Here is a 24703-nt window from a genome sequence, read left to right on the forward strand (position 1 = left end):
TGAAAATGGCAAGGGGTTTGGTTAGGAGGTTGGGGTTTGGTTTTTTTTTTTTTTTTTTTTTTTTGCTAAAATAGAAACCCTCTTTTTCTGCCGTTCCTCCTCCCAGAGCACGGCAGAGCCAGGCAGTTGTACCAGGAGAAAACAAACACCCTTCTCCTTCCCCTTCCCCTCGTACAGGAGCTCCTTTTTCACTTTCCTTCCTTTCTAGACAGAGAGTGAACAGCACCTGAGTGGCTAATACTGGTTTTCCTTTTAAAATGGTTTCAAAAGTGTAAAAAAATACGTTTTTGCCTTGCTTATGTCTCTGGAGAATCCTCAAGAGAAGGATTCTCCTTTAAGGAGCCATGGCCCGGGGCTGGACCACCTGCTGAAGGATGCTGTGGCCACGGATGGTGCTGATGAGAAAAGGGTCCCCCTTCTCTGCTTTGGGGGGGGCTCGGGCAGCCAAAGCTGAGCACCCCCCAGCAGAGAAGGGTCCCTTCAAAAGTTACATGATGCCATCTTTAAACTAACACCAACAGACCCCAGTGCTGCTGCCAAAACCAGCTGTGGTGTCATCTAAAGGCGAGGACCCTACTTCCCAGGAGGAAATTTGAGGAAATTTGCTTTAAAGTTTCTAAACTCACCGCAACTCAGGAACCAGAGACTGAAGGTACAAGGACGGACGTTACAGAAGATGCTTTCATTTCCTTCAGTCTTTGGAGTCGATGCAGAAAGACGGGAAAACAATAATAATGGAACCTCCCCCTGGATCCCCTCCCCTTCCCCATCTACTTGGCTTTTTTTCCCCCCCACTCAAAATATTGAAACTGCACAAAAAGCGACAAACAAGCCTTTCAAATTACATTTCAATTCAAACAGACTGGTAATCTCACAGTGATGAGAGGAGAAAGTCAGGCTTTTAATAATTATAATATAAAAATAATAAAAAAAGCTTACAAATAGCAGTGCAGCATCCCAAAAGGCCATGGATTAACTGCCAGAAGGGGACGTAATTATACGCAGAATAAAAAACAAAACAGAACAACCCACGCTGGCAATGAATTTTCATACACAATAGAACAAGCAGTCAAATGTCAGTCTAGGCTGTGGAAAACAACAGTTTCTCCTTTTTTTCTTTTTTTTTTCTTTTTTTTTTTTTATTACAATATTTTTTTCCTTTTTATAAAAAAAGATAAAATAAAAACAACAAATAAAATTGTACATAAATGCAAATGTCCAACACTGAAAAGGCAGGGCAATCACACCACTGAGACAAAACCTGACCAGAAAAAAACAAAACCCTCAAGTCCATCTTTTTTTTTCTTTCTTCTTCTTTTTTTTCCTTTTGTCCTGCTGCTGGATCCCATCCTGCCGCGTCCCGTCCCGCACCGTCTCCGCAGGGAAACGCAATTCCACTTGGCAACGGCTTCGCTGCAGGACGATGAGGAGAAAGGTCATCTCTCTTTGACCAGCTGTAGCACAAATGCACGGGTTGGTGCCTTTGTGTTCCACGTACACTCTCATGTGCTGTCCCTCTTTCTGGTTTTTATTTTTTTTCCTCTTTTTTGTTTCTTTTTTTGTTTGTTTTTGTTTTTTTCTCTGTACAATTCCTTGTGTTCCAAGGCTGAGTCCCAAGACTTGTGAAACTGTCTGGAGTCATGTCCTGGTGAAGGTGGTCACGCTGTAGTGATGGCATTAAGGTCCTTCATAAGTCCTTCCAGGTGGGCCATCTCTTTGGTCAGCTCATCCGGTTCGTAGTTCTGTGGGAGACAGAAAGAGGTACCAACAAGGTGACTCCCTTTCTTTGGAGGGACAGAACAAGAAAAAAAGATCAGTGATTCTGGGGGAGATTGCGACCCTGACACATGAATAAGGAGAAGCAGATTTATCGACAGTTACAGGAATTAATAACTTGAAACAACTCTCTATTTTAAGTGCAGATCTTTTCGCAATAGTGATTCATAGTTTCACTGATTTTTAAGGCTGGGATCGTCTTATCTGTTTTCCTCGTGTCAATTCCTGCTTCAAGATAACAGCTTCCTTTCAAACAAAGTAGATATTTTAGGAAAATCTTCCCAGCTTAATTGGAAAAAAAAGGTCAAAGGAATCGCTTCAAATAGAACTGGTTTGAGAATCCTTATGCTTGTTAAAATCATCTCCATTTTTAGCCTCGATTGTCTGGCTTCAGCTGTATTGAACCTTGTGTTATCAATGCACGTCTGTCGACAGACACCATGAACTAGTTCATCTCAAAATCTTTTCTCAGCTGACCAAGACTTTTCCTGGTACTGGGTCATTTGCAGCCCCTTACCTTCTTGGAGCCTCTCTCCAGCCCCTCTTTGCTCTCTCTTTTCACAGAAGGGGAGCCAAGCTCCTGCTGTCCCAACTCCAGCTCTGCTGGTGCCAGAGCAGGAGCAACACAATCCTGGGTGAGAGTTTCTGCTCCGTGTGTTTACGGTCCATTATTAGACCTTCTGGTATTAGTCTCAGCTGATCGTGTACCATAAAGCTGGAGTCCTTCCCAAAGTGGAGCCCTCGACCCTGACTGATCTCACTTCCTTTGCTTCTAGACACCAACCTCTCCTTTCATTTAAATAGAAATGAACTCCAGTTTACCAGGCAATCGAGGTTGTCCCAGCAAAGTCCTCTCTGTCCTGTGGCCAAGGCATTATCTGCTGACAATGATGAAGAGCAGCGAGGGGGAACCACTTGGGCTCATTCCTACAGGCTCAGCATCAATTCAAATGGCCATCTAATCCTCATTTTTAACACTCATAACTTAACTAGTATTTATTGTGGTTATTTATTAATGACGAAAATAATTAATGAATATATCTAAATATTAAAACTTTGTTGATGAATAAACTAATGAGTATATATTTTTGGTACCGACTCGAAAAAAAAGAAAGAATAAAGTAGGAGTAACATCTAGACAGAGGGTGAAAGTGCACCAAATCAAGCGTGTGGACAGCTTCTAGACCAGCACATGCAGAAAGAATATTAATGAATATATCTAAATATTAAAACAGCTTCTAGACCAGCACATGCAGAAAGAAAATCATGAGGGTGACAAAAACAACATGACGAAAGGAAAGGGCAATAAGGAAACAAGAAAAATGAGGAAAAAAGAAAAAAATAATTCAAAATAAGCATTTCCTGTAGCAGTAATACAGTAGCTACGACAATAACTTAGTGGCTTGCAATTTGAAATGGTGAAAGGCCTGGAGCATCTCTCTGCTGAGGAGAGGCTGAGGGACTTGGGGCTTTTTAGTCTGGAGAAGAGAAGGCTGAGGGGGGATCTGATCAACACCTATAAATACTGAAAGGGGGGGTGTCAGGAGGATGGGGCCAGTCTTTTTTTCAGTGGTGCCCAGTGACAGGACAAGAGGAAACGGGCACAAACTTCAACATAAGAAGTTCCATCTCAACGTGAGGAGGAACTTCTTTCCTGTGAGGGTGGCAGAGCCCTGGCAGAGGCTGCCCAGGGAGGTGGTGGAGTCTCCTTCTCTGGAGACATTCAAACCCCACCTGGACATGTTCCTGTGGGACCTGCTCTGGGTGGCCCTGCTCTGGCAGGGGGTTGGACGAGATGATCTCCAGAGGTCCCTTCCAACCCCACATCACTCTGTGACAGAAAAACAGCTCATGCCCAAAACCATCCTCACTTCTAAGAAGCTATTTCCAAAGAAGCCCAACAGTTGTTGTTTTTTTTCCAGAAAGTCAGAATGCTTTTATGAGTATCTAAAAATGTATTTGGGGTGGCGGCTTTAACCATTTGGGCATTAATGCTAAATTTTCCATTTGCAATGACACTTTGGATGCTTGGCAGCAGCTTGGGAAGCTGCAGCTGCACGACTTTCAGGGGATCCAGATCACAAACCAGACAGTGATGAACGACATCTCAAAGGGAGCGTGAACACAACATCTCCAGCTGCACAGAAAAGCAAACGGCGCTGTCGGAGGCCTTCAGCTCCGTGAACAAAGATGCTCTTTATGTCAAGACAAACAGGCAAAACCCAGGTGTGCAGGGCACGGCCCCGGTTTGGGACCCCAAGGCATGAACTAAAGCTGCGTTAGGTGCTACATGAAGAGAGTAAAAGACCAGTGCTAGAGGTGGGAGCTCTCTTTGCTTCTCCTCATTGTGAGGGGCTGGAAGAAACCAGGAGCCTCGAGTGTGAGTCAAGAAAGGAAATCTTGGAGAACATTACTCTGTGTCCAGATAAAAGCCTCCGTTCAGCCAAAACGTCATCGAAGGTTTCTCAGCTTTTGACTGAGTGGAACAGATGGCAGCATCACCTCTGGTCAGGGTTGGGTAACTAGGAATGAAGGTGGGCTCTGAAGTACTTTTCACATTTAGAAAGCACTGCTAATTAAGTGATTATTCTCTGAATTTGCTGCCTCGTGTAGAAGGTATTTGCACTAGGTGGTTTTAGATGGCTTAACAGGCAGTGGTGGCCCTCAGGAGCCTCACTGCCCTCTGCAAGTCTCGGCACAAACATTACTGAAGTTTACAAGAATCTAAAGAGAGGTTCACCCCGTGTGGTGAGCACTGCCAAAGAGAGGCCCTGGCAGCGCACGAGTACCTACGCTTTCCGAGTCCTCCAGCATCCTGGTGGTCTCCTGCACGTCAGGGGCACTGGGAACCACCACCGGCATGGGAGGGCGAGTTCTTCCTAGAGTCCCGATGGAGGCAGTCTTCACCGAGTGAACTGGATGGTTAGGAGCTGAAAAGGAATTGGTACATAGTTATGCCTCAGTTAATTAGTTCTTCTGCAAAGCTCTTGAAAGTAAGAGAATAAAAAGGACTCTATTAGAGGAAAATGAACGGTTCAAGTTATGAAGTGCTGAATTTGAATTTTGCTCTAGTTTATCTCTGTTCATAAAAGAAAAGGACCTTGAAAATCACACCAACAGAATTCACTCCAGCCTCTGCCATATTCCCTTTGATGCCCAACTCTAGCCCCTGCCCCTTCAAGAGCTTCTCTCTTGAGAAGAAGCTCTTTTCTTCCTAAGAACCTCCTTTTTCTCTTTGTGGGAGTGTCCCTCACCAGTGTCCCCCCTCTCACCTTGCTGGGTCAGCAGCGGCGTGCTCGGCAGCGCGGGGTCGTAGGCGGGACCCGCCGCTGGAACCGCCGGCACCGCAAAGCTCTTGAGCGGGTGGGAAGGACGGACGTGGGCCGTGGGGAGGTTCTGAGATGGATCCTCCTCCTGTGCATTCGCCAGGTAAGACCCCGCGGAGCTCTCGGGGTCCTGGAGGTCAGCACAGGGCTGGGAGGAGGCCGCCGGCATGGTGTCCGTGCTGGGTGTGTTTCGAACAGATTCTACAACAGACAAAAGGGGGAAAAAAAAAAAAAAAAAAAAAAAAGGGTGTTTATTTTCTTTAACAGAAATGTTCTCTGTGGTCAGATGGAAACATCACAGCGGTGTTTGCAAGCACCTTTTCTGAGATCGCTGTTCTAAGCGAAGAGGTGAATTCACAGCGAACGATCCGTGTCACAAATAACACCAATTCTGTGTAAATGTCCTGCTTTAAGGTGGATGGCAACAGCTGTCTAGTAACAGGACTGAGTGACTCCAGAGGTACAATACTAACTCAACAACTCCTTCTAAGATGACCTCAGATAAACAGCATGGAACGCAGATCTTCATTCTCATTTTACCCATGGTGTTGGCATTCTTCAAGAGGTACAATTAAGCAGGTACCACAGGAGTGCATCTAAAAGAGCCACATTTTTTTCCTGAGATAGACTTGAAATCTCTTTACTTGCTGAAAGCTAAAATCATAGAACCATAGAATGGTTCGGGTTGGAAGGGACCTCAAAGATCACCGAGTTCCAACCCCCTGCCCTGGGCAGGGACACCTCCCACTAGAGCAGGTTGCTCCAAGCCCCATCCAGCCTGGCCTTGAACCCCTCCAGGGATGGGGCAGCCACAACTTCCCTGGGCAACCTGGGCCAGTGTCTCACCAAATGAAATCATGGGCTTCATTTGTTTGCCTGCAGCAGGCTCCACCCTGATCTAAGAGATCCACCTAAGATGGTATATTGAATTTAGGGCATGGTGATCCTACTCAGACCACGTGCAGAAGATGTAGACTGTGAGAGCTGTCACTTCAGCAGCAGAAAAACACACCAAGGGAGCCCTCTGCCGCTAACGTCTGTCCAACTGGGCATTTCCAGCCTCATGAAATGCTTTCGTAAGGACCCAGGAAACAACACTGTTGGCTGGGGCACCTTCATCAAAATGCAGACCTTAAACTAGAGAAGCTCAGAATTCGCTGCGTCTCAAGATGTGAGATTTTGCAATTTTGCAATACTGGTGCTTCAGAATTTTTCAGAGCGCTGGAGACGTTACAAAATCTCTTGCAAATGATTGTGCTTCGAGCTTGAAAATGCTGCATAAAAATCACCACAATTTTCTGTGTGCTTGAGGAAGATGCACAAATGTCAGCTCTCAGTAGAGAATCTGGGCTTGTATCCTCTCTTCGTTTTAAACACGACTAATTAGAAAAAACTTACCATATTAAGTAGCCCAAATTAGATTTAATCTCATGTTTCAGACTCCAGGCCTTAGATTAAGGAATCTTCCTATTTGGAGTTGCACATAAAACATTAAACCTCCTTTTCCAAGGACCATCATGTGTCTCAAGGATCTGATCTACACAAGAAACTACAGAAAACTCAACCTTATCAAGGACTTTTTTGTACTTAAACCCATCACTGTGCGCTCGTGGAACACCACGATGGAGACTGACCAAGTGACATTTGATTTCCACACATTTAACTCATTTTTCCATAATGAGCAAAATCTACCTGATGGTTTGTGTCTCACCTGTGGAATTGGCCCTGTCTGAATGGGACATGGAGGTGCCCATCGGCCACGGGCTGACCTGGTGATGGAGATAGCTGCGGGTTGGAGAAGCGAGGCTGCCGGAGTGGAAATGATGGTGAGGGTTATCGAGTGAATGGATGGGATGAGCACTAATCACAGCTGTGGATGAACACAAGACAGAAAAACGCTTAACAGAGAGACAAGCACACACAGGTATGAACCACACCACAGCCCTCCCTGCTCCCGCAGCGCCACCAGCACCGGAGCCCACTGCTCGGCGGAGTTACGGTGACACCGAGGTGACACGCTTCAATGCCAATTTCCCAACTCCGCTCCAGCACTTTAGTTCCCTCCACGCCAACAAAATCCCCCACAAGACAGAGCTCTTCATTTCCCTGTGCAGAAAGTGCTTCTCTCTTGGCTCTGTCTTTCAAGCACTTTCTGTTACGCTCGAGAAAAAGGAAGTTCAGGTCCCTTCGGAACTTCCCTGGATTTCAACAGAAATGCCAGACCTGATACAGGAGACTTAAGAGTACAAATTCCGAAATAATTTCTGGCTGTCATTGAATTTCTTAACATTGTAACCAAATGTAGCATCTTTGGTTAATTAAATAATGCAAGACAAATGATAAGGGTAGGGGACAAGACACCAAAGGCTCCATTTATTCCCTCTGTCCAGACTTAATAAAGCTCTGCTCCAGTGCACTCAAACCAAAAGCCTCTTTTTTTCCCCTCTTTTTTTTTATCTTGCTGTTTTCTTTTGCCTGTTTGCAAGACATGAATTTTATATTTTTTCCCCCTCTTTTTTTATCTTGCTGTTTCCTTTTGCCTGTTTGCAAGACATGAATTTTATATTTAGTGTAAATCATCCTTTGCCCTCACTCTTTTGTGACAAGGGCAAAACAAACTCTCACTACTCCCCAGCTGGGTAGAAAAGAACGTGCAGAATTTAGTTCTTATGTCAGAGTAAAACACTGAATTGCTTAAAATCATCCAAAAGACAGAGTCTCAACACAGGAGGGAAATGCTACCACTAGCATCATAAAGAAGAAAAAAAAAAAAAGGTTGTGGTTGGTTACTTTCTTTTGAACCTTTTCTGGAAATTCTTCAGATGTGCTGCCTTTGAAAGTTACTTTCTAGGAATGACGTGATGCCTAAATCCATCACTCCCGTGGTGAGCTCCGTTACCCCGGCATCGATGAGCACAGGTTGACCTCAGAGGCTGATAAACAAACCTGAACCCTCCAACTTCCTAATTTCCTGGAAAACAGCGTTTATGAGATTTTCAACTGCTGGTAATCAAGAATTTCTCTCTCACAGAGAGTAATGATGCTACATCACTATCAACCTCTTGTAAACCAAGAGTAACTAAACTCTAATTCTGAGGAATCAGTAAGTTCTAGATTTAAGTCCTGTGAGATGGCTGTCAAGGGGTTGTGAAAAGTCAGATATTCTCACTTCAGGCAAGATTAAAATGCCAGTTTTGTCTTGCAGGGAACTGACAAATGGAGGAATAACCCACAAAATCTTGGGATCAGACATCCAGCAGAGACAGCAGTCAGCAGTGACAGCAGGGCTTCTCCTACGTGTCAGCAAGGTAGGAGGCATACAGATTTTAAGGCATAACATTTTCCAGGCATGAACATTTTAATTACTTCTATTTGTAGAAACCCCTGGTCTACACCTGTGTTTCAGCGTTTCCATCATTACCAAACACCACGCAGTACATCAGCAAGTGTTTCCATCATTACCAAACACCACGCAGTACGAAAGACTGCCCACATGTTTTTGCAGCCACAATAAAAAATCATGCACGTACACTCCACCTTTCAAGACATTTCCTAAAAGTTTGGAGACGGGAAGAAGAACACAAAATCACAGTCAGCTCTGAAACACCATCCAAAGCAGGGGCTGCCGAGCAACGGGGTGAAAACCTGACCCAGTGAAAAGCCACATCCCCAGAGAGTTTTCTCTGGCACCAAGCCATCCTGCTGCAACTGTGGGGTTTTCTGATGATTTGGTGGGGTATCAGACCTAAATCTGATGGCTCTGCAGGTTAAAAAGCAGCCTGTAGCACCAGCATCTGTAGCACCAGGTCATGATGCACTGCTTAATTTCAAGGAAAAGTTCAGGTGAAGAACTGGATAAAAGAGAAATGTGATGCTTTAAGAAAGAAATAGCCCTTTGCTTCCTACTATCCTTCCAGAATCTTTGTTTTCCAGTTAGGAAGGAACTAAGTAGGCACACACCAGTACTGGCAATTATAAATAAAATTGAACATACTAAATTATCCTAATTTAGTATTTAAGAGGTAGATAACTAGGTTTGAATGCTATGGGGAGAGAAGCCATGGGAAGGTATCTGCAGGCACAGGCTTAAACACACCAAATAGATGGTCCTGCTGTCTGCACTGCTGGCTGAGAACTGGCCTCACCTAATAATGGTCTCAGTTTTCTCTGTAGCTTCTGCAAAAAGGGAGCTAAAGACACTATGTTAAAGTTTTGCTTACTATAAAATAGAAACATACAGTTGGAAGCCCTCAGAGTGTCTGCAAACAGGATAAAAAGTTGAACAAAATCAATGTCAGGCCCAGGAAAGAGATAGGCAGGGCTCAAAGGAGAACTTGGCAGGGCTGGTACCCAAGGGCTGTCACAGCTGGGGTTAGTCCTGAACCTCCACATCCTCAACTGCATCACATCAGCTGGAAAACCATCCCGAGGCAGAACTGGAATATGTTCCCTCCCTAAAATGTGTCTCACTGCTGTCTCACTTGTGTCAATGGCACATCTCCTCATCCCACGTGGGACTGGTCACCTAAGCTGCTGAGTATCTTTCTCACCACAGTGTCGGGGGGGGTCACTACACTGCTGCTGGGGGGCACGCAGCGCTCTGCAGCTCGGCTCCTCTGTGAGTTTATATGATGCTGTGTGTATCCAACGCTGCGCCCCGTTTAGAGAAAAAACACACAGAAGAGCAAGCAAGACTTTGTTGCAGCTTGAATTCGTTATGGGGTCAAACAAGCCTGAATTCACCATGTCCTAACACCTGGCAGGGGACAGGAATTCATCAGAATCCAATGTCAGACACCTGTATTTGACAGCAAAAAAGCTTTTAAGAAAATAACTGGAGTAAGGATGATGAGTGTAAAACTGTATCCACCACTGCCTCCCTCATACATGTAAAACTGTATCCCCTGCTCCTCCCTTGTGCATGTAAAACTGGGAGAGTGCCAGGAGCATCAGACTGTTCATTTTAAAACCAAGAAAAAGGGTACTACTCTAGTAAAAAGGCTGTAAAACAAGAAAACAGTTGAAAACTCACAAACTGAGCTAATTGGGTCATCAGGACACTTGAAAAAGCAGGTAGAGGCTGAGAAAACAAACCCCCCACTTCAGGTCAATAAACCAAAAATTTAGGAAGTTGAAACGTAATGGAATGGCCCGAAATTGTTCCATAAAACAGGAGAACTGGTGACAGCAACACCTGGCTGCGGGGCTGAAGGTGACCATGGTGCTCAGGGAAGTCTAGAGCTCAGGCCAGATGAGCCCTGGGTAATTCTGCCCCACGGTTCCCTCGCTGCACCTTTTCTGTCCCTCTTGTCTTTTTCTGCACCCTCTTCTGCCCTTTTTTCTTGGCTTCTCAAGTCAGGGTCTCAGTGTATTTATTTAGGGGTTTAGTCGAGTCCTTTTCCACCTCAGAGTCATCATTTGAAAAGGAGAGATATTGTTCAACTCTTAAAATATTCCATAATAATAATTAAAAGATATTTCTACTGCCTCAACAAAATTGCAGTTCAGCACTTTTGTTCAAATCACAGAATCACAACTGCATCACATCAGCTGGAAAACCATCCCGAGGCAGAACTGGAATATGTTCCCTCCCTAAAATGTGTCTCACTGCTGTCTCACTTGTGTCAATGGCACATCTCCTCATCCCACGTGGGACTGGTCACCTAAGCTGCTGAGTATCTTTCTCACTGAGTACCACAGTGTCGGGGGGGGTCACTACACTGCTTCTGGGGGGCACGCAGCGCTCTGCAGCTCAGCTCCTCTGTGAGTTTTTGTGACACTGTGTGTATCCAACGCTGCGCCCCGTTTAGAGAAAAAACACACAGAAGAGCAAGCAAGACTTTGTTGCAGCTTGAATTCGTTATGGGGTCAAACAAGCCTGAATTCACCATGTCCTAACACCTGGCAGGGGACAGGAATTCATCAGAATCCAATGTCAGACACCTGTATTTGACAGCAAAAAAGCTTTTAAGAAAATAACTGGAGTAAGGATGATGAGTGTAAAACTGTATCCACCACTGCCTCCCTCATACATGTAAAACTGTATCCCCTGCTCCTCCCTTGTGCATGTAAAACTGGGAGAGTGCCAGGAGCATCAGACTGTTCATTTTAAAACCAAGAAAAAGGGTACTACTCTAGTAAAAAGGCTGTAAAACAAGAAAACAGTTGAAAACTCACAAACTGAGCTAATTGGGTCATCAGGACACTTGAAAAAGCAGGTAGAGGCTGAGAAAACAAACCCCCCACTTCAGGTCAATAAACCAAAAATTTAGGAAGTTGAAACGTAATGGAATGGCCCAAAATTGTTCCATAAAACAGGAGAACTGGTGACAGCAACACCTGGCTGCGGGGCTGAAGGTGACCATGGTGCTCAGGGAAGTCTAGAGCTCAGGCCAGATGAGCCCTGGGTAATTCTGCCCCACGGTTCCCTCGCTGCACCTTTTCTGTCCCTCTTGTCTTTTTCTGCACCCTCTTCTGCCCTTTTTTCTTGGCTTCTCAAGTCAGGGTCTCAGTGTATTTATTTAGGGGTTTAGTCGAGTCCTTTTCCACCTCAGAGTCATCATTTGAAAAGGAGAGATATTGTTCAACTCTTAAAATATTCCATAATAATAATTAAAAGATATTTCTACTGCCTCAACAAAATTGCAGTTCAGCACTTTTGTTCAAATCACAGAATCGCACAATCTTCTGGGTTGGAAGGGACCTTAAAGATCATCTTGTCCAACTGTCATTAAGCATCATTAAGCGACAGGGAAATGCACAGATAAGAAATAACAAACCAGCCATCCTCCTCCTCTAAGAGTCTGCTCTGCCAGAGCCACAAAACCTCATCCTCCTCTGGTGGCCTGTCCCTGGTGCAATAAACGTGTGTAACAGACACACCGTGGAGCCAAAGCTGCTGCACGTTTTGCAGGGTTTTAGGATCCTTCCCCTCTCCTGCAGAGCCCATTTCTTCTGCTCAGTGCATCAAGGGACCAGTTCATGAGTGGGGACGCCCTGCACCCGGACGGGTGGTGATGGGGGTGGGGGGGACAGCAGCTGTGGCAGTGTTTTGGTGTCAGATCACTGCAGACACAGGTAAACATGGTCATTTAGCAAAGAGGAACCATGACTCCTGTAAAAGTAAATCCTGCTTTACTAATCTCAGCCTTTCAAGACAGTAAATATGTTGATAAAGGGAACCAGCAAATACAACACAGTTACATTTTCAAAAAGGCTCTGAACAGGGTCCAGTCTGAAGTTAAAACACCAAGTTGCTGCTGAGGGAAAGCTCTTTTATGGACTGAAAGCTGGTCACTGACACAAAGCCAAGGGAGGGGCTCGATAATCGATTTTCAAGACAGAGGAGAGTCAGCAGGAGATTCCCCAGGTGTCAGTGTTGGGACTGGTGTTAATCAATTATCTTTGTCAGTGACCCTGACATGGGATAAATCAGAGAAATCCATCTTCAAGTTTGGAAATTACACTAAGGCCTTTGTGGTGGTCAAATGGCAAGGAACTCCAGAAGGGCGTCAGGAGATGGAGCGAGCAGCAAAGAGATGGCAGGTCAACTTCAGCATCACTTCCACGTGCACTAACACACCGAGGGAAAAATGACCCAAACACCACCTCCGTGGTGCTGCACTCAGAGCTGGCAGTTACAGCTCAGCCAAGAGCTCCTGGAGATGTGCCTGACAGATCTCTGATATCATTAGCTCAACAGGAAACAGCAGCCAAAAAAGCCAACAGAATCGTGAGGCTCCTCATCCAGCAGGAAGGTATTGAGAACAGGCAGAGGATGCTGCTTCCTGCTCTGCGAGACCTTGGTGGGACTTGCAGCTTGGCCCCTCTGCATCTCAAGAAGCAAGTAGGGAAGTCAGAGACAGCTCTGAGAATGGCAACTGAAGTGATGAAGAGGATGGAGGAGCTGCCTCGTGAGGGGAGGCTAAAAAGGCTATGGCTGTTTGGTCTGGGGGGGAGGGAACCAGCAGTGGAGCAGCACCTGACAGAGCCATCCCAGCTCTCTGCAGTCCCTGTCTAACAGCTGGACACTGGCAGAGGATGAAGGGAATAGGCTACAAAACACAGCCAGGTCATGGGCTCTGCCTTAAAAAGCACCTGCCACTGCAGGAGATCGGGACAGACAGACAGACAGAGGGCTGGACACATTCCTAACTCTCCCTCCGTTTCGGAGTGTGCCTCCTGCTCGCTCAGACACAGCTATTCCATTGACCTAACTCTGCCTTCATGCTCTGAGACTCAGGATGCCACCTCTGAACCCTCCCGGTGTGGATACAGCAGGACTCCTCAGGAGAAGCAGCACCTGAGTCTGTGCATCCTGTTTGGGTGCCCCCCGTTCCACGCCAGCGGGTGGGTGGGCTGTTGACTTACGCTGAGGTGGTTGAGAATCAAAAGGCATCATCATCTTGGGCCTCATCCCCCTTCTCCCCGCCAGCGTGGACATGCTGTCCTCTGACTCATGCCCTGAGGGAAAAACACTGAAGGTTATTTTCTGCTGCAGCAAGACCTGTGTGATACCGCACCAGATGATCTCCAGCCTCCTCCCTCCACTTCTGGGCTGTCCTGTTTGGAAGCAGTTCTTCAGAACTGATAAAACCAGCTCTTTCATCCTCCACTGGAAGGTGGGAAGGAGGACAGTTAGGGGTAAGGATTACTGGGCACCGGAGAAACTCTCCAGCCCATAATGAAAACACAAACCTCTGGCAGTGCAGCTCTGGGCAATGAGTGGCAGCACGGAGAGTCACACGTAGGGGTGAGCCAATTAACAAGTTCATCACTCACCGAGTGAAAACTCACCCACACCTCAAGAGCTGAGCCGTGGCTGGTTAAAGCACCAAAACCTGACTCTGTGTTTGCTGAAAAAAAAGTCCCACATGTCTCTCAACAGTTTAATGGGAAACACCCACCACATGATCTTCTGATTACTAATCAGTATTTATCAAGGGAAATTCATTATTTAACTTGTGGGTATTCAGTTTTCTCACTAAAACATGGCATCCATTCTTTTTGGAGAGTTTTATAAACTAAGCACAAACCCCATTCACTGCTTGGAAAATAAGAACTAAAAAAGATAAGGGTAACTGAACAGTATGTTAATAAAGTGATTTCAGCCTGTAGAGCAATATTTAATTTTAAACACCATCAACAAAGTCCTCGTTGATCGCTCACCTCTGTAGGAATTCCGCCTTTGATGGATATTGCTGTCCATGGAATTATCAACCGGGGTGATGTCCTGGGAGTTGCGGGGGATTGGGGTATCTGTCATGATTGGATTGGGATCCGGAGATTTATCAATGGGTTTTAGCTCCAGCCTTTCATGATGGATCCAGAGGTCGGGAGGTTTGACATCTTTGGAGTTTCCTTTGTACTTATGGGACCCGTTCACTGATTTGCAGGCAGCTCGTTTCCTTGGGAAGGAAAACAAATGAAACGTTCTTAGATGTGAGGCTTCCTTTCACTTGTTGAAAAAAGCACATTTTCACTGAGGTTTCCTTCAGATCTTGTATCCAGCTGAGCAAAAGCTACCCCACTGGGCAGGAAGCTTTGAATTTTACATATAAGCACATCTGACATCTCAAAGCACATCCTGCAACTCTGATGCCATGAATTTTGTCTCAAATGCTGCAGAACTGCGCTCTACAGTCCAAGCTTTCCTTAACAAAAATTAACTTTCCTGTACTTATGGTTATTAAGAGACTATTCCAAACATGAAGTGTAGGTACATCGCGCTGCGCCCGTACTCTGGGGGTTACAACCAACCTCAAACTGATTGTAGCTGGAGGAGGAGTGTGCAAACAGCCAATTATCCCCATAGGATGGTTAACTCTGATGACAAGAATGTTCGTTTTGCCCCGGCTCAGGTGGGACACATCTAACGAAGGTGCTTTTCTCATCACTGCTCAACAGCAGCAAAGGGGTTGCCAGGCGGACGTGTGACATGGGGGAATTTTGGAAAAGCAAAATGTAGAGTTGCAGCATTGCCCTCCACACCCCCCCCTCACTTTGGACCCTGGCAGAGACAGCAAAAGGCGTCCCTTTGGGGTAGCACACCTGCTAGAAGTGGCTAAGATATGACTAAATAACACGGTGAAAGTATTGATGAGCGGAGCCTCTTGGGCAGGTGCTGCGGGACCCTGCAGCTGAATGAGTGAAAGGGACCAGGAGGTGACTGACTGGGCTGCTGCTGCAAGGGAGGTGTCAGAAACTGGGGGAAAAAAAAGAAGAGGCAAGATTTCACAGGGTTGTTTCTGCTCCTTGAAAATAAAACACGTCTCTTGGGCACAGAGCCATGACTTGTGCCCTCTCCCAAGCGCATCCCCCAGCTGTGAGACCATCACCTGTACACCCTTGCTCTCCTCTCCTGGAGAATTTGCATTTTTGCAGATGGTTTGGCTCTGGAAAAGCAAGTGAAGATTATCTTCTAAGCGTTAACAGATAAGAGATTATCTGTTATGTGTAACAGAGTCTTTTCAAACTTAAAAAAAGCTTTCAGCTCTGCTCAGTTCTTTCAAAGAACGTGCAGGAACAGCCTTCAGGAGGCTACAGAGGGAAGCATCACTGCGTAGTCTGAATCCAGATGCTCTAAACGAGGAATAATTCAGATGCACACCTATATTTAGGATTTTGGGGCACTTTCTAAGGAGTCTGTACCATGTTCAGATTCCACTCCAGTAACCTGTCTAAAAATGGGGTATTATCCACCACACAGTGAAGCACAAGCTAAGAACAGCAGGGAGGGTCCTCCTGAGCCATTGGGCTCCCCCAGCTCTAAAGAGAGAGATTGACTGGAGGCTGGAAACACGACAGCCTGGTCCACGAGCTGCTCTGCCCAGGTGGATTCTGCCTCCAACCCTGCTGCAAAACGAGGCATTAACTCCCAGGTGAGCACGTGAACTTCCAGCAAGACATTCACCAGAAAACGCTGTGAGTGCCGCAAACACACAGAGCTTTTTTTAAAAAACATGAAACGCCAGATAATCCCAGTATTTTGAACACTAATTTCTCCCCAGGGAAGGGCAAGTGCAGAAATCACTGCCCCAGTTTGCCTGTGAACTCTTGATGGTCTGTAAACGCTGATGAGGAAAAGCAGAACATCATCATCATCATCACCACATGCATGAAAACTTCCCTGTATTGATGCGTGTTGTCTTCTGACCATGAGAATTCAAACTGCATTACTAACCTGTTGTCAGAACAGAATTTCTACAGCCCACAAGATTTAAAAGCAATAAACTTTGAAGCATCACGAAGGTTAAATAATAGAGTGAAGTTAGAAAGGTAGGGCAGGGCAGAGTCTGCCTGGACATCTTACTTTTTCTGGTGAGAAGTCGTCCGCCGAGTGCAGAAGACGGCGACTATCACCACGATGACAATGGTGATGACTCCAATGGACACGATGATGACAAGGAGCATGTTGCTGTCCAGGGGGGAGGTGGGGCTTCCGTGGGGACTGTTACTGCCTGCGAGTGGATGAGGAGAAAGGGGTTACTCATTAGATAGAAAAAGTCCCCATCAAAAGGGAGCGGTGCCCATCAAAGCCTTCCAGGACCATGCAGACCAGCAGAGAGAGCTGGTTTATCTGCCAGGGTTTCCAGTGAAGCCCTTGGTTATATTTTTTTTGTCATCTGCCAGCTGCGTTTCTGTACAATTGTTAAATCTACAAGGTGCTTTACAGACCCATTTCCAACTAACATTTACAGACCCGTTTCCAACTAACAGTCTATAAAAATCTATGTTCTCCCTGCTCCAATAGTTGTCATAAAAAAATGCAATAGTTTAGAGTCTAAGGAGAGTTAACCTGGGACCCTGCTAAAACTCCAGCACTACAGGCATCCCCTCTAACCACCCGAATCTGTACCAGTGTCCTACAGCCCTCACATCCCTCTGAAAGAACACACGTGGTGTGTCACACTAAGGAGTGCTACCCCAGGGCAGGGCTCCCGCAATGCACAGTGCTAATAAGGAGAAGGAATTAAGATGGGTTTTTTTTCCTTCCTACTATGTTCTTACCAAATTAATTGAGAGACCTTATAGCGGCCTTTCAATACCTGAAGGGTGCCTATAGAAGAGCTGGACAGGGACTCTTTGCCAGGAGGTGTAATGATAGGACAAGGGGAAACGGTTTCAAATTGGAAGAAAAAAGATTCAGATTAGATCTCAGGAAGAAATTTTTACTCTGAGGGTGGTGAGACACTGGAACAGGTTGCCCAGGGAAGTTGTGGCTGCCCCATCCCTGGAGGGGTTCAAGGCCAGGCTGGATGGGGCCTTGAGCAACCTGGTCTGGTGGGAGGTGTCCCTGCCCAGGGCAGGGGGGTTGGAACTCGATGATCTTTGAGGTCCCTTCCAACCCAAACCATTCTATGATTCTGTGATTTTACCCTTGTGCAGCCATTTAAAACTAAACTGGGAACAAGATCTACTTATCAAGACTGAAATATAAACCCACAGGATAGTATTTTTCACAGGTGCCCCACACAGCAGGCAAGAACCCTCCAGCAGGAGCGTGATACCACTTCTTGAGTGGGAGCAGCTCACCGTAAAGAGGAAATGTTACTGGGACAGAAGTAACCAGGGCTGTAAAGAGCTGACTATGTTCAGTAGGATGCGGCATCGCCCGGTGAAACGCAGCATTTAAATTGCCAAGGTTTCTAACAACACTTACCACCGAGGGGGGGTTTGTAATCCGCTCCTATGTCCACTGGGCGGCTGCCTTTCCCTCCAGATCCTGAAGCTGAAAAGGTCATAACATGGTAATTTTATATACATATATATATATACCCACAGGTGCACACACACACACACACTCCGGTGGCTCTTTCAGATCTCCACTGAACCACTGTGACCATTTTTTCCTCCTTTTCTCTCCCCCACAACATGATTTGGCTTTGAACAGCGACTGTGCTTCTCCAAGAAGAGAACCCCTTCTTCAAAAGAGCTATTTCATAATTAGCTTTCTGCATTACTACTTTCCTAAGTAAGCTTAGGAGTCCCTACTAGTATTCATTTTTTTAAATACAATTAAAATTATTTGTAATAATATACAGGTATATATTGAGGCAAATGGCTTTGCCACATTTGTACAGACAGTTAATCATCTTGCAACAGTAATTATATGGTTTTCTTTTCCTAATACTTAATTACAGTAAGTGTGGAAAACTGGAAGTGGAGGATCAAAAGCACAGTAAGTGTCATATTAAGTCCCTGTCTATCCATAAAAACTTGCTTTCAGCTTCTCCCTGTTCTTTTCTTTCACCTTTGCCACAAGTAACAATGAAGTATCACAAAAAATGTTTTTTTGGGAGAGGTGGGAAAACCAATTAATTGGTTGCAAACCGTTCTGTGTACTGGATGATGGTGGAAGTAAACACATTTGTACGTCAATTATTACAAACTCAGGCAAATGACACAGCCCCTGCAGAGCTCCAACGCTGCCCGGGGGCTCCTTGGTGCCAACGCAGGAGCCGTCCCCTTTTCCCTGGCACAAGAACCCCCCCTTGGCATAACTCTGGTCTCACTGAGGTCCCTCCACCAGGCGTGAGGGGACAAGGTCACCTCTAACATTAGGACCTCTCCTGGGGCAGCACAGAGCTTCCTGCACACAAAGATACCCAGCCCCTGGCTCTGCCACTTCGCTGGTTTCATTAGAACAGACTAACACAAAATTACCACCAGTGATAAAAATCCTGCGATGGGGCAAACACACAGCAGGATGCAAAGAACAACGTTCCTCTGGTGATGGGGATCCCTAACACTTTGCACATTTTTACACTGCTACGCACAAAAAGTCAAAATTACCAAAAAAACCGCCTGCAAATACAGTTTCACCATCAGCAGAAGGATTTTTTCAGCTAAAAATCCACTCTAATCAAGAAGTAATAAGCGTTAAAGGATGCGTAACGAGTGGAAATTGTGAACCTGAAGTCAAAGCCTGCTAATTAGTCACCGTGAAATGAAGACAATTGGTCAAAACACCAAAAGGTGCCAGCAGTGACACTGATGGAGCCCCGAGAAGGAGCAGGAATGTTCCACGTGTACAGAGAGGAGCTGGATGCAGTCTGAAAGAATGGCAAAGCCCTACTGCAGGGCAAATCTCTAACAAAAAAGACATCGTGCACCTGTTGGTCTAGAGGGGACAGTGAATTTTGAACAGCTTTTTTTTAAATGTATTGACATGAAATAACCACCCCGTGCATTTTCAGTGCAGCAGCTGGAGCCTCACAGGGGCAGGATCATGGAAAAGGCGAGAGATGGGAGATGGTGGGACCCTTTATGCCCATCTTTCTGTTTTACTGAAAACGGGTATTTTCAAACAAACTAAATGTCAGGCTATGAATTTGGTTGGTAACAGTAACTATGCAGACATACTATATTTAGACTGCCATAAAACATTTTACTAAGTACAATGCTTTTTTAAAAATAGCATAATAAAAAAGCAATGTGGCACATATTAACAAGATTAACAACTAATTAACTGATAAGAATAAGAATTATAATTGCAGAACCATTATTCACAAGGGATATTTCTAATGAGCTCTTCCAGGACCTGTACTCGGCCAAGTGTAATTCAATATCCTTAATAACACCGTGAAAGAAAATTTAAATAATTGCTTCTGAAGTTAACAGGTGACATAAAATAATGGAGTAGATAATGAGATCTAGGGAATCACCTGCACAGCCCAAGAGGGACCGTGTGGCCCACGGGGGGTAACACCCCGGGTTGGGGACAGTGTACATACCCACACAGCAGCCTGCAGGTGTTACCCCTCTGTGTGTGCATGTGACAAAGTATATAAATAACATTGAGATGATAAAATGTTGGAAGGCAGTGGCAGGGAGGAGGCAGTATTCTGGAGAGCAGTCATGTTTCCAAAGGTGTGGGCATCCTTGGGAATAACTCCCCACGCACGGTCCCTGCGGAGTGGGGCAGCCCAGGGACCCCGACACCCGCACCCGCTGCCCGTGTCTGCTCGTTCCCAAGAAAGCAAAGACAAGATACAAAGTCCAGCTTTCAAAATAGGATCAAATTTAGGAACCTAACCAAGATGCTTCTCAGTGTCTTTGTCGCAAGGGCGACAAAGCTGGTGAGGGGTCTGGAGAATAAGTCTTATGAGGAGAGGCTGAGGGAGCTGGGGTTATTCAGCCTGGAGAAGAGGAGGCTGAGGGGAGACCTTATTGCTCTCTACAACTCCCTGAAAGGAGGGTGTAGAGAGATGGGGGTCGGGCTCTTTTCTCAAGTCACAGGCGACAGGACAAGAGGAAATGGCCTCAAGTTGCGCCAGGGGAGGTTCAGGCTGGATATTAGGAAAAATTTTTTCCCTGAAAGGGTTCTCAGGCATTGGAATGGGCTGCCCAGGGAGGTGGTTGAGGCCCCATCCCTGGAGGTGTTCAAAAGCCGGGTTGATGTAGTGCTGGGAGGTCTGGTTTAGTGATGATGCTCCTTGTTTGTTGTGCGGGTGTCTATTTTTGTCAGTCAGGTTGACGGTTGGACAAGATGATCTTTAAGGTCCCTTCCAACCTAGAAGATTCTGTGATTCCTGAAGGCAGGGATTCAGAGTTTAGCCTTTACATTCCAGGGAGCTCATCTCACGCAGAGCAACCTGGAAGGGGACCGGGCCCTTCAGTTCCCTGCAGCTCGTGTGGGCAGGAGGGCTCTAACCCATCCAGGCAGGGATCGAGAGTTTAGCCTTTACATTCCAGGGAGCTCATCTCACGCAGAGCAACCTGGAAGGGGACCGGGCCCTTCAGTTCCCTGCAGCTCGTGTGGGCAGGAGGGCTCTAACCCATCCCGGTTTTCGATTTGCCCAGGCACCACCAGAACAGCCCTGCTCCTCCAGGATACACACACCCTGCCCCTTCCGTACCGACACCAGCCTCTTCTCCAGCATCTTACAAAGTTTGCTGTTGACTTTTTCCATTTCCTCCTACATAAAGAACATTTACTTGAAATTGTTGGGTTTTTTTTTTTAGCTTGTCAGTCTCCACGTTACCCATTAGGGATCCACAGCCAGACAAGGCAGCTGTACTGTGTGTTACTTGAGGACAGTTTTCCTGTGATGAGATCCCGTGACCTCTGCTTTTGTGCGAGGCCAGTGCAACCCCCTGAAGCCCCACAGCAGCTGCTGGTACCTTCTCCCAGTACAAGCTCCGTGCTGGGGAGTGTGGGGAGAACAATACACTGGGCTTAATACAGAACACACACAGTGAAGTAGGAGAGAAAAGAAAAAGACAGAACCACTAAGGCTGGAGACTCAATCCCATTGTAGCTTTGTTCCTTCCAGTCCCAAATAATTTGTCCACTATTTCCCAAAGGACACACTTTGATTTAGTGATCTTGTCACAGAGCAGGCTCCAGCTCTTCAGCTTGTCTGCTCCTCTTCTACTTGTAGCCCACTGCCATGATTTGGAGTCAGTATGCTCACAGGAATTCTGAAACTAAACTCTCTTGGCTTTTTGTAGGGTTTTATGAGTTATAAGTTCTATAATTTTATAAAGCTTAATCAAATTGTTACTAGAAAAAATATCTGAGTATAAGATGATAACCCTGAATGAGAAGATTTAGCTCTCTGCTGAGGTTAGAATAGCGCAGAGGAGAAAACAGCAACTTTTCAATAAAACCATTTAATCTTCCCTTAGTCCCTCCCCGTGCAGCTGAGCATCTGCCTCCCCGCTGACAAACTGCGTCTCTCCAGCATCTCTCTCACACGAGCCTGGGTATGAATTTACTCCATAACTGCCTGGTCTCAGCACTATTTGGTAGACAGAAGGTAAGAGCGTATTTAATAAATGACATCGAAGTAACAAGTTGAAAAGCAAGTCAAAAAAAAGAAGCTCTTTCTCAACCCCTTTAGGACCTATTTAATTGTCTGTCTGAGTTGCTTGCCAACCTCCTTTTAAACTCATCCCTTTAGACTAATTCTTCCCTTTTTATTGGGCTTGTACGTTATTCAGAAGAAAGCAAAAACAGCCCTGGGACGTTCACCTTATAATTCAATGTAGTAAACTCAAAGCTCCCATTTTTCAAGCTAACATTTTAAAACCTTAAGGCTTTTAGTAGCTAATGCTGTGCTCTTTGGGAGAGTCTGGAGTCCAAATGAGCTGACAAGCAGATTCGCTCTTGCAAAAAAGCTTTCCAGAGCACACATGCTTTCCTTTATTATCAAAATAATTACAGATGTCGAGCTCACAAAACAGCACTTGGGCTAATTAGGTAACTGCTTGATCTTGCACCTCTGTGTACCCAGATCTGGCATCAGTGGTCAGAGGCCGGAGCATCGCTGCATCCCAATTCCCTGGGACAGAATGACTCAGCCCTGGCACGACCCACCTGTCCCTTCATCTGACATCTGACTACAGGGATCGCTTTCTATTCCCAACACCCAAACCACAAATAGGACTTCCAGTTCTTCCACTATTAATAGCACAACAGGAACTTGCTCGTTTACAGTTACAGACACTTGTTTCATTTAAGAAATGCAACAGCACATGGACAGGAAAAACAAAATGCGTGAAGACAGAATAAAAGCGAAAGCGCGGCTCTTCATTTACCTTGGTCATTAGGCATTTTATCTGAGGATTCAGCTAGTGGGACAGGCACAGGGAAGGAAAAAACAAGAGAAAGATCACAAGGCTTGAAGGAGTAAGAGACAGAATTTCAAGTTTCACAGAGCAGCAGGGGACTGGCTGAGCTCTCATTTCTAACCACCGACACCCATTTGGAAAAAGGACTGTTACAAAATCTCCTCTTAACTTTTTATTTTTCCCCTCTCCTTAGAGTACTTTTTCCCAAGCTCTCCTGCATTCACACTGTTTCAGTCATCACCCATCACCAAGCAGCTCTGGATTGTGGAGCCCACAGTGTCACACCAGTTCCCAATCCATCCCCCCACGAGGTCCCATCAGCTCCCATCCTGCCAGCCCCAGGGTCTCCCTCCGTCTCACTGGGAGCAGACGTGGCGCACAAGACCCAGAATCTTAAACCAACTGAAAACTGGTTTTCTAAAAAGCACTTTTAAGATGCAGACCCTCAGCATTAACAACTACAGGGTCTAAATGCCCACCAGTAATTTTAAAACACCACAATTAATCAAACAGCTGAGCAACATCTGCATATGTACGAACTACATACAAGAGCAACCCACTAGAAAAATTCATTCCAGTCAAACTCCACTGTCTTCCTGTCTTTCCAGTTTAAATATAAAATCCATGCTATGTACCTCATCCTTAGAGAAGCTGCATTTGGAACACGAGGAGGAAGACACTGAGATAGAGGTGACAGTTTACCTTTTGGGGTTCGGAACTGGACGGCCTCAGACATGGGCCCCATGCCCTTCGAGTTGCGGGCTTGGATTTTGAAATAATAGGGCGTATCGAGGGTCAGTTCCTGGATCTGATGGGTCAGTCTGTTGCCCACGACAGGCTCGATAACCCAGTCGTGTATTTCGGCGTTCACGTCCGTACTGTAGTAAATGATGTACCCTGGTCAAAGGGAAAAACAAAAGAACTTTACACATAAAAGGATAGTCGTAAGATCTCGCAGAAAATCATCTGTCAACTTGTAACAGTGTTTGCACAGCTACATGATCATGGGTTTGCTGGAAGTGTATTCTTCCTTTTTAGAAGACTAAGAAAGCGTTCAAATATCAGACAGCCTTCCCATCTTAAATTTTAAACTGTTGCAAGCTGTTAAGAGAAAAAAGCCATTTAAAACAGATTTATAACTTGTTTAAGAAGGGACAACACACACACATATATATAGTGACAGTGAAAAGCACTATATATAGTATAGTGGCACGAGACCACTGAGTTAACTTATGACTGTACTAATTAGTCGTATATGTTAAGAGAAAAAAGCCATTTAAAACAGATTTATAACTACTGTTAAGAGAAAAAAGCCATTTAAAACAGATTTATAACTTGTTTAAGAAGGGACAACACACACACATATATATAGTGACAGTGAAAAGCACTATATATAGTATAGTGGCACGAGACCACTGAGTTAACTTATGACTGTACTAATTAGTCAGCAGCTATAACGATGCACAAGCATCTGGAACCCAGACCAGCACAGCTCACTGTTCCCATCCATCCCATCCCCACCGGGAGGAGATGGGGGCTGCAGAGACCAGTATCCCCCAGCCATGCTTTCCAGGGCAGGGAATGACATCATCACAGCTTTTACGGCATTACTTAATGCACAGAATGAAGGGAGCCGAGTTAATGAGTAATTAGTGGGGTAATAAGCTGTTCCTCCGGCTGGCAGGGACTCTCCCCAGCAGAGGGCACTCAGCCCACACCTCCCTCCTCGCTCCCTTCCCCTGGCAGATCCACTCTGAGGTTTGGTGGACTCAGGACTTACCACAGAATGATTTATTTCATTATTTCTAGCTGTTAATTGCTGCTTATGCAAAAACTAATAAATACTATAGGTTTTCATTCAATGGGTATGGATAAATATAAGGTTCTCCTTCACAGGACAGAGGTTGCGAGGAGATTTTTTCCCTGGCAAAGGGATGTGTGTGCTAATTGCGGTAACGGCGCTGGGCGAGGACATGCCATCTCTTTGTAGGGGTGTACAGAACCTGGGGGGGTTTGTGCCTGAC

The 24703-nt window shown here is 45.6% G+C and overlaps 1 protein-coding gene across 1 annotated transcript in view; it reads right to left on the reverse strand.

Moving 5' to 3' along the window:
* Positions 1-880: 880 nt before the first annotated feature.
* The window catches only part of NEO1 (neogenin 1), a 193127-nt gene continuing 169304 nt past the window's right edge, over positions 881-24703 (reverse strand). Inside the window, exons 20-29 of the mRNA XM_014953840.1 lie at positions 23382-23576; positions 22647-22679; positions 17764-17832; positions 16414-16561; positions 14271-14509; positions 13473-13565; positions 6814-6972; positions 5049-5303; positions 4570-4706; positions 881-1742 (exon numbers count right to left, since the gene is read on the reverse strand). Coding sequence (XP_014809326.1) covers positions 1659-1742; positions 4570-4706; positions 5049-5303; positions 6814-6972; positions 13473-13565; positions 14271-14509; positions 16414-16561; positions 17764-17832; positions 22647-22679; positions 23382-23576 — 1412 coding nt within the window. The 3' untranslated portion in view covers positions 881-1658. The remainder of the gene's footprint in view (positions 1743-4569; positions 4707-5048; positions 5304-6813; positions 6973-13472; positions 13566-14270; positions 14510-16413; positions 16562-17763; positions 17833-22646; positions 22680-23381; positions 23577-24703) is intronic.

Source organism: Calidris pugnax, unplaced genomic scaffold (assembly GCF_001431845.1).
Source record: "Calidris pugnax isolate Ruff unplaced genomic scaffold, ASM143184v1 scaffold237, whole genome shotgun sequence".
In the NCBI taxonomy this organism is placed as follows: Eukaryota; Metazoa; Chordata; class Aves; order Charadriiformes; family Scolopacidae; genus Calidris; species Calidris pugnax.